The sequence below is a fragment of the Haplochromis burtoni genome, unplaced genomic scaffold, assembly GCF_018398535.1.
Source record: "Haplochromis burtoni strain Fernald_Lab_line unplaced genomic scaffold, NCSU_Asbu1 Contig_7, whole genome shotgun sequence".
Lineage (NCBI taxonomy): Eukaryota > Metazoa > Chordata > Actinopteri > Cichliformes > Cichlidae > Haplochromis > Haplochromis burtoni.
Window position 1 is genome coordinate 636790 of NW_024582368.1, and position 10177 is coordinate 646966.

At 42.4% G+C, this 10177-nt stretch overlaps 1 protein-coding gene across 1 annotated transcript; it reads left to right on the forward strand.

Annotated features, from left to right (window-relative positions):
• The first annotated feature begins 290 nt into the window (after positions 1 to 290).
• marveld1 (MARVEL domain containing 1) lies at positions 291 to 2991 on the forward strand. Its single transcript, XM_014336492.2, has one exon. It carries the CDS (start codon positions 1754 to 1756, stop codon positions 2237 to 2239), a length of 486 nt encoding a protein of 161 aa, XP_014191978.1. The 5' UTR covers positions 291 to 1753; the 3' UTR covers positions 2240 to 2991.
• The last annotated feature ends 7186 nt before the right edge of the window (positions 2992 to 10177 follow it).

Here is a 10177-nt window from a genome sequence, read left to right on the forward strand (position 1 = left end):
AGGAAATTCCCCACACTCTATGAACCAAGTTTCATTCTGCAAAGGTCCACGTCTGCTTTCCCTGTTACACATTAACTATTTTGTTCCACATGTTTCATAACCGTAGAAGCCTCGGACAGTTTCCTGTGCTCTGTAAGTGTGTGTCATCACAGCCAAACTATAAACAAGAATTCACATTGTAAGCTACTTTGCATGACATCCAAACACTGACGCTGCGGTGTGCGGCTTTAACGCAATGTCGCACATCTACAGAGCTGTTTAGCGTTCGCTTTAAAAGTAGGTTACACCAACCCAAACGTCACTGACTTCTCCTTTCATTCCCCTAGCTGCGTTTACTGTTTGCATAACAAACAGCTGCGGATCACTGGTGCAGACAACCTACCGGGTCGCTTTCAAAATGAACGCTTCTAGAAAAAGTTCAGTTGATCCTTGAAATAACCTTGTTTTTAAAAAAATAAAATAAAATAAAGCAACATGCATGCAGAGAATAAAAAGTAATAGCCCTAATCCGCGCTGTGTTCGCTGCCCTGTGGGCAAAAGGCAGCAAACAAGAATCTCATGAGAGTCATGTGGACAATAAAAAAGCTTCTGCTTACCTGGAGATGACACCGAAATGTTCACTTTTCTTCTATCGCATCTCTCTCTTTCTCTGCTTTGTATTCATCGGTGTGCCTATTCCACTCAAAACTACTCCAGCCGCTGCAGGACCGGGTTTGCCCAGCCTCCGCGATCATTAAGTGTCCTCGGTCTGGCTGTCAATCACAAATAAGATCTGAAGTATATTCTACTCCAGCCTGTCTGGGCTTGGTCAACGTTTTCGCTCCACCAATACCCGCTTTAACTGGGTGGGACATGTCATTGGTCCCGCCTATTGGCCACGTAGGGCGTGCGCACTGAAATCCATTGACGTCAATGAGCCTGGCTGGCACGAGAAGCATCTGTCAATTATGCGAGAAAGAAGCAACATGTGATAATCCTGCGCCTTACACACGTAAACACAGTGACGCAGGGGGCTCATAAACACTGGTGCTGTACGAACAGACGGTGTATTATCATGGCATGTCAGAGCGGAAAGGCAAAGTGGAGAACAATGCCACATCTTAATAATAAAGAAGAAAAATAAGCGCTTCCCGCTGGTTACCTATTAAACAAGGGCTTGGCACAACGGGTAGCCTATATTTTGATCTGGCAGATTTTAGACCGGATGCCCTTCCTGACGCAATCCCAAAGGGATGTGTGTCTCCTCCTGGAATCGAGGCATGGATTTTTCAGCCGAAAGAAACTAAAGTTTCTTGGCTCTAAAGGTGAAGCGTCGAGGTTTGATGTTTGTACATGCATGTTATACATTCCGTCACACTGGTATATAAAAAGGGGAACTACACGAGGAATCTAGCAGCGGATGGGTGAAGTGTTCGTTCAGTCCAGCAGAGGAGGAGCAGGCTTTGAATTACAGGCCACCCCCTATCCATCTCCCAGCCCCCCTACACAGATGCAACATTCAACGGAGGAAAAACGGAAAAGACGAAACACACAAGAAGGTTTATCATTTCAAAACTCCGGAGCTGTGGAAAGAACAGAGAGTTCCTTTTAACCCCACACTCACCCGCTTTTGTCCCACCAGAAGCCCGGCCCTCCAGGCCTTTTATTTTCACACTTTGCCCATCTTTTCCCCAGCTGTTTGCAGCTGGCAAAAAAGCACCCGCCCTGTTCGGGAAAAAGTGGACCGAGAGTGACCGGAGGAGGAGAGAGAACGATGCCACCCGAACCTCCCCAGCCGCAGGTGAGGGGGAACATCCTGAAGTTCCTCAGGAGTTTTATGGGAATTACGCGGATCCTGCAGATCGTGTTCGGAGCCTGCCTGTGGGTAACCATCGCCGCCAACAAATACGGGGGGTCTATCCACTTCGTGCTGTTCGTCGCTGTCTTCTTTTGGCTCCTCACCCTGGCCCTTTTCTTCCTCACCCTGCTGGACAAGCAGGACCTCGTGCCTTTGCTGGGAGGGGATCGCTGGTCGTGCACCAACCTGGCGCACGACGTGGTCGCCGCGGTGCTCTACCTGCCGGCCATTGGCGTCATGATCCACAATACCAATCGAAACTCATTCTGCAACTTGCCTCAGTACATCCATCCATGTCTGTACAAAGTCTACCTGACAGCCGCTGTGTTCGCCTGCTTCTGCTGGCTGGCTTACCTCCTGTCCGTTATTTTTGGAGCGTGCAGAAAGTGTCAAAGAGGGTGAAATGTTGAGCAGCGTGGAAGCTTAAGGGTGGTCATGGCAAGATGAGGAATAGTTAACGTCACTGTAATTTCACTCAGCGGTTACTCTAATCTCTGTTTTCTCCTCTCTCTTAACAATCCACGGTGGTGGTGAAACAGGATCGGCCACCGTTTTCTCGGTGTGTGTTTGATGGTTACTAACATGAAAGAGACCTGTTGGTATGGTGGCTAAGTGCCGTGTATTGTCTCCTTGTTAAACTCAACAATAGCCTATGTAGTTATGAAGACTCTTATAATATTAATAATGTATGGACTTGTTATTGTGGCCTAGCAGTATATTTAGTGGTAACAGTGAAATGGCCTTAACATAGCCTACATTTTGCAGATTACTATTGATACTGGTTAACAGTCCACCTTAAACTTTTTTTAAATAGAATTGCTACAGTTGTTTTAACAGGGGTTTATTTTCATTACCTTTTTAAATATATTTTTATGTTTACTTATTTTTTACTAAAAGGTTGGACTGAAAAATCAGTTTGTTTGTTTGTTTGTTTGTTTGTTTGTTTGTTTGTTTGTTTGTTTGTTTGTTTGTTTAAATCAGTGCCTTCTGTCCGAATGCTGTATACTCAACAACAAGGTGATAACAACAACTCCACAACACAGATGTGACTGGTGCTACAGTGTGTATGCTGAACAAAAACCTTTATCAACAGTTCATTGTGTAAAAATCCAAAGAGCAAAAAATAGGCTTTTATAATAAAGACTAGTCAGTCAGTGAGCTCTTTCTTTCATTGTGATCGTGTATCAGTGCTTTCAGATAAGCTGCTTCAGGACATTGTTTTAATTAAATCTGGAAACAAAACCGGATGAAGAGCACACACAGCACCGAGCCTTTTGTGGTCTTTTTTTTTCTTTTTTAAATGAAACACATAATTAGAGCTGAACAGCAATGGAACTTCCTTTCAGGAGATTAAAGCGTCGGCCAATCAGCAGGGATCATTTACATGCTATGCCACAAAACCACATGAAAGACATCAAACCTTAGACCTATGTGCTTCTTGAAGTAAAATGACTCATTCGAAGGGGCGCAAACAAAATGCATGCGCTGTAGGATAGAGTTGTCTGGGAGTTATCCTACTTTGCAAAAGATGTCTGAGTGCGTGTGTTTAGTCTCGCGTGAACAATAATCTGGGAAGAGGCTTGTTCTTACCGGAACAGTCTGTTGGGGTTCTGGAGGTGGGCTAACATTCAGCCAATGAAAATAAAGCCCAGTGAGTTAGAAGATGATTTGATGTCTCATATATTCCAGTCAGCATACAGTTCCTAAAAACATGCTGCAGACAAATTGCTTGAACAGCACCTAAAACTACATTCTGGCAACTTTTTGACCACCTTTATTCAAAAGAGGCTGATTTGTACTGATATGCTGCATCCTCATTGCTGATATGTAGTTAAAAAACACAAACACACACTTTTCCTTTTTTGGACTTTACTTTTTTTTGCCTTGCATACTGGCAACAAACCATGATGAGTTTTTCTTGGAGAGGAGCGCAAGGATGAAATGTTGTATTATTACCGCTCCAAATTTTAGCATCAAGTGCCAGAATAAAGGCAACAGCCATGCAGTTAATGGATTATAGATCAGCAGTACAATTGAATTATTATCTGAAAAAGAGCTGAAAAAAAGGCTTTTGATTTTGGGAAACATCTGTGGCCAGAATTTCCGGAGTGAAAGGGTTAACATTAACCAGCTGGAGCATCAGGATATAAATCTAGTGCTTCTAAAGGAGGGAAGGAGCCCCCCTTCTACACACGCACACATGCACCCCTCCCTTCCCCCTCTGAGATCAGGAGTGTCATCCTGTCCACGTGTCGGCGCCTGTGGGAAAGCACTGTTGTATACAACCAAATGGAGACGGCACATAACAGCCCACTTTAAACAAAGCAGTATCAAACCGAAGCCATGGTTTCGGTTTGATACTGAAAGTACCCACGGAGAGTCAGTTCAAGTTTTGGATGACTCACGGTGACGGTGGACGCTCACAGTTAAGGCCACAAAAGGAGTCTCCACATTTAAACCTTTAAATTTGACCACATTTACAGGCCCCTCGTTATTCACTGACCGCAGTTTAAAGATCTTGTGTTTTGTGAATGAGTTCATTGTGAGTTTATTTCATAAACATTACATCGATTGTGCAAACAATGAACCCATTTAATCACAGGTAGTGAGACTGGAAACTTACTGGTGTTGGTGCAACAAGGGCGAGGTTGTTGTTTTGGGGGGTTTTTTTGTTTGCTACAAGGGGCGAAAAGAAAACCCAGACACATAGTACATATAGAGTCAGACCATACCCTGGAGTGCCAACTGTGTGATATTTTTTCTGGCAAGTCAACCAAAGAGACGTTTCCTGTATGCCTGCGTGTGCAACCAAGTTATAAAGAGTTCCTCTGCCTCTCCTTGGAAGCACAGCACCCTGTTACAAACTGCAGCCGTGGACTGATGTCACAGAAAAACTTTATTGATCTAACAAGGAGGCCAAAAATGGATAACAATGACATGACTATGTCTTATGGTTGTAATTAAATCACTGGTAAGAAGACCAAATCCAAGACTGTCTTGTTTTTTTGTTTAAAAACGAAACTTTATACTGCCAGACGTACAGTATTTAACAGGTTAGATGAACAGGAGGCTCAGTCTGGCTAAATTTAAAAGGAACAGCACACCATTTGGAACTGTATCACCTCTCTTTGATTTTCATTTGGAGACATTTTCTTATTTTGAAAATTCCACACATGCAGTGGAAGCAGTTTTGTTGCTTCCTGTCCACAAAAGCGGTGAGTAGAGCTGTTTCCTCTAATATGGGAGGAAACATATAATCATATGATGAGTGATTTTAAAAAATTGATTGTCCCTGATGCCTTACATTGACATCTGGTCAGGATGATTATGGACAAGAGGAACCGAGAACATAAGAAGTGATCGAAATACCTTCTGTATAATTTTAAGACAGACTTGAAATAAACATGCGTCCATCTTTTGAACATTTTGGGATTTATACATGCTCAGCATTATTCAAATGGAAATGTTCACATTTAAGAAACATTCACTTTAAAACCACATCCCTCTCTTTTTACTGAGCCTAGTCCTGATCTTCATCCCAGTAGATGATTTGGCAAAGCATTTCACCAACCAGACCTGGTGGCCTATGACGCTGTATTTTTTAGCAGTAAGAGCCAACTCCAAGACTGGAAGAGGTCCTTCGTGTTCCTAGCAACCCAAATCCTTGGTGGGTAACTCCCACTGGAAGTGTTCTGTCCTACCCGTGTATCCTATCAGTTTGTTTGGCTCTTTATTTCCTGTTGGCAGACATCCTGTCTCACTTGGGGAGGTTACGTGTACTCAGATGAAACATGAAAACACTGACAAAAGCACACAGCCGTGCCCTGTTAAGCACATTTTAATCGGCAAGTGCTGAGACGTACATTCCACCACTGCAGAGAGGGAAAGAGGGGCTGGCAAACCAAATGGAGGCCAACTGAACAAGTGAATGAGCAGGGGGGAGATGTGCAAAAACGTCTTTGAGTTCCCAGCAAGAATCTGAGATTGACATTTCCTGTCTGTGTAAGGCATGAATCAGCACAGTGTTCTGGGCATGGAAGGTTTGTTTGCCAGTGATGTTTCAGTTTCTGGTTTCCTATGGTAACTGGGATTTCTTATTCTTATATCTGTTACAGCATTTTTTGCCCAGACAATTTCTGAATGTTCGCAGTGTTCATGTGTTGTGCGAAGAGAATGTCAGCGAGTGGTGGGAAAGGATAATTGCTATTTATAGCCTTGAAAATACCACAGCTTCCCTCCTCAGTCTGCCAGTCCTTAGTCAAGATGTTGAGTGTGTTACAGAGTGAATGTGTCAGGAAAAAGGGGAGGGTGTGGTGAAATTTTTTGCGTCACTGGGTGGATAAAATGGCAAATTTTCTGTCTGACATTTAATGATTCTTATTTCCAACTTACATTATTCACCCTTCATTCGTTCATCATTAAAACTTAATGTCAAAGATGATTATTTTTCCTGTGCCCCAAAACTCTTTATGTGCTGTGTACACAGACGCACTCTGGGATGTAAAACAAACATTCCTTCCAAGCGTGGATCATGGAGTCCTTGTTAATAGCTCACATGGCTCTGAACTGTTTCCCAGCTCAAGTTTACCCAAGCACAGTCTTCACACAAAGAGATCCAAACACTTTTTGTTACATCACACTGCTGTTGTAAGGAAAAACAGCAAATAGCTCTTTCAACCCATATCCCCTCAATGTGTTTAAAACAAATGTGCCTGAGGACATGACACAAGAAAAAAAGAAATATTTGTTTTAATTTTAAACTTTAGATTGTCACACATTGACTTGTTTCTGATAGATTCAACTGCACCACAAATCTCTACATGTCTAAAATCTATGTGTAACGCATAACTTTTCACACACTGTTACAAATTCGTGCTATGATCCAGGCATCCTCTGCGACTGCAAGCAAGGACTAATTTTACCCACTAGGAGGCACAATTGGGACAAAGCATTCAAATGAGTATTTCTCATAGCTGTCCCATCCACAGCCACTGAGAGTCATGAGAGGGTTGCAGTGGGACAATGGATTGTTTGACTGTTGTCAATGGCAAAGGGGGTCCAGCCCTGCAGTAGCAAGGTGTAATTAATGAAGTGGCGAGTCAGTGTATTACTCTCATTTGTCCTTTTCAAGACTATTAAGAGACATTAAGAGAAATATTACAGATATGTACTATTTCTTGTTCATCAGTTGAACTACTTATTCTTCTACAAAAGATCAGTTTTCTTGAGTTCTCTTTACACTGAAGGTTTTTGATGATATCCATGTGGTTTTCATTGACTCATCAGAGGCTTGTTCCAGTAAATCAGCTTTCAGACACTCTTCACATGCACAAAAAATGCTGTTCCTCAATTTTCCCACTGAATACTTACACTCAACAAAAATATAAACGCAACACCTTTGTTACTGCTCCCATTCCCCATGGGATGGACGTAGAGACCTAAAATTCATTCCAGATACACAATATAACCATCCCTCCCAAACAGTGGTCACAAATCAGTCCAAATGTGTGGTAGTGGGCACATCTGCTATATTGAGATAATCCATCCCACCTCACAGGTGTGCCACATCAGGATGCTGATCTGACATCATGAGTAGTGCACAGGTGTACCTCAGACTGCCCACAACAAAAGGCCACCCTGGAATGTGCAGTTTTTTGCGCTATTGGGGGTCTGGGGACCCAGAACCGGTCAGTATCTGGTGTGACCACCATTTGCCTCATGCAGTGCAACACATCGTCGCATGGAGTCTATCAGATTGTCAATTGTGGCCTGTGGAATGTTGGTCCACTCCACTTCAATGGCTGTGCGAGGTTGTTGGATATTCGTGGGAACTGGTACACGCTGTCGTATACGCCGGTCAAGCACATCCCGAACATGCTCAATGGGTGACATGTCCGGTGAGTATGCTGGCCATGCAAGAACTGGGACATTCTCAGCTGCCATCTGCCCTGAACAATGTGAACCATGATTCATCCGTGAAGCGCACACCTCTCCAACGTGCCAGACGCCATCGAATGTGAGCATTTGCCCACACAAGTCTGTTACGGCGACGAGCTGGAGTCAGGTCAAGACCCCGATGAGGACGACGGGCATGCAGTTGAGCGTCCCTGAGACGGTTTCTGACAGTTTGTGCAGAAATTGTTTGGTTGTGCAAACCAATTGTTCCAGCAGCTGTCTGGGTGGCTGGTCTCAGACGATCTTGGAGGTGAACCTGCTGGATGTGGAGGTCCTGGGCTGGTGTGGTTACACGAGGTCTGCGGTTGTGAGGCCGGTTGGATGTGCTGCCATATTCTCTGAAACGCCTGTGGAGACGGCTTATGGTTGAGAAATGAACATTCAATGCACGGGCGACAGATCTGGTTGACATTCCTGCTGTCAGCATGCCAATTGCACGCTCCCTCATTGCTTGTGGCATCTGTGGCATTTTGCTGTGAGACAAAACTGCACATTCCAGGGTGGCCTTTTGTTGTGGGCAGTCTGAGGTACACCTGTGCACTACTCATGATGTCAGATCAGCATCCTGATGTGGCACACCTGTGAGGTGGGATGGATTATCTCAATATAGCAGATGTGCCCACTACCACACATTTGGACTGATTTGTGACCACTGTTTGGGAGGGATGGTTATATTGTGTATCTGGAATGAATTTTAGGTCTCTACGTCCATCCCATGGGGAATGGGAGCAGTAACAAAGGTGTTGCGTTTATATTTTTGTTGAGTGTAGTAGTATTGCAGTATTGTAAAAGATAACATCAGAACACACAAGTCCATATTTAGCAAAGAGGACCATTCTTGGGGCTGACTAGCTTCACTGGAAATTTCTAAGAAGTAATGCAAAGGCCATTTTGGATTAGTTTAGATCTAGAGCATGACCACAAGATTAAAAGTGACAAGACAACCAAAATACCAACATTTGTTTATCACTCATAAAGACTTTGCTTTAAAAAATGTAGCAAAATATCTGTCAAAAGTAGGATGTAGCAGTGGATGAAGGGGAAAGGTCCCATTTACTGATCCAAGTCTAACAATTCTAGTTGTAACATATGGTTGTAATGAAATGAAGAGGAGAAACATTGATGCAGCAATGTGTTAAATAAAACTTGAAAGAACCAGTGACTGCTGAGTGTCACTGATTTCTCAACTTGGCTGAACATCCAACTCTTGGCACCCAAGACTCCAGACATGATAAGGAACTCTTTGAAACACCGTCACAATTGGCTGGTTATCAGGATTTGCACAAAAGCGGAGTATACGACTATAAATATACTGTGTTTTGTCAGGTTTGCAGTGAAACATTTGATATTAAATCTGAAGCTGGACAAAAGTGAAGTTTCTTCACTGGACGTTTAGGCTTGCCAGATAAGTCAGACATTACTTAGATTCTGATTTTATTTGTTATTCATGAGATTTTATTCAGTATGTCACACAACCCGTCTCTCATATCAGCTCCTTTTTGTTGTTTTATTTTGCTCTTTTCTTACAAACGCGGTTACTTAACCTTTTAGTTCTTAAGAATCTCTCTATAAATACACAACTGCTACATTTCAGTGTCACAGGGGTGATCCTGGTCATTTCCCCACACTTTAAAGGGAACTGTTAAGCTTTTCTTTATGGTGGCTGTGGCTACAATGTAGCTTGCCATCACCAGTGTGTGAATGGGTGGATGACTGGATGTGTGAAGCGCTTTGGGGTCCTTAGGGACTAGTAAAGCACTATATAAATGCAGGCCATTTACCATTTCTTTATTTCCTATCATGAAAAATTATACCAATTACTGAAGTGGGTGTTCATATTACAGATGAACAAATAATAAAATCATCATATATACAAATAATCTCTGTAATCTCTGCTGGAAAATAAGAGGGGCTGTTACTAATTTGGTTGCCAGGCACTCAGAAGCATAGCATCTCTATCCAACTGCTGTTCAAACTTTCTGTTTGTGAAATGCAACCAATGAGAAGACAGCTCAAGAAATTATGCAATACTTCTAATAGAGTAAATATGAAACGGGTATTGATAGCAATAGATTTTAAATGTATAGCCATTTCAGTAAGCAGTAGCAACAGTTAAATGTTTTATAGGCAAAGCACAAACAGGTAAAATAGAGATGCAACCAGATTATTGCAAATGCAAATGTCCATTTGAGAATTAACTTCTTTGCCTTTCTTACATGCTGCTTTCTTACACTATACCCATAAAATATAATATAAATATATTCATATTTCAAATATAAAATATGTGTTGTAATAGATAGATAGATAGATAGATAGATAGATAGATAGATAGATAGATAGATAGATAGATAGATAGATAGATAGATAGATAGATAGATAGATAGA

Excerpts from the sequence above, each read along its gene's own strand:
- marveld1 (XM_014336492.2), top strand. The coding sequence starts at position 1,754 with ATGCCACCCGAACCTCCCCAGCCGCAGGTGAGGGGGAACATCCTGAAG.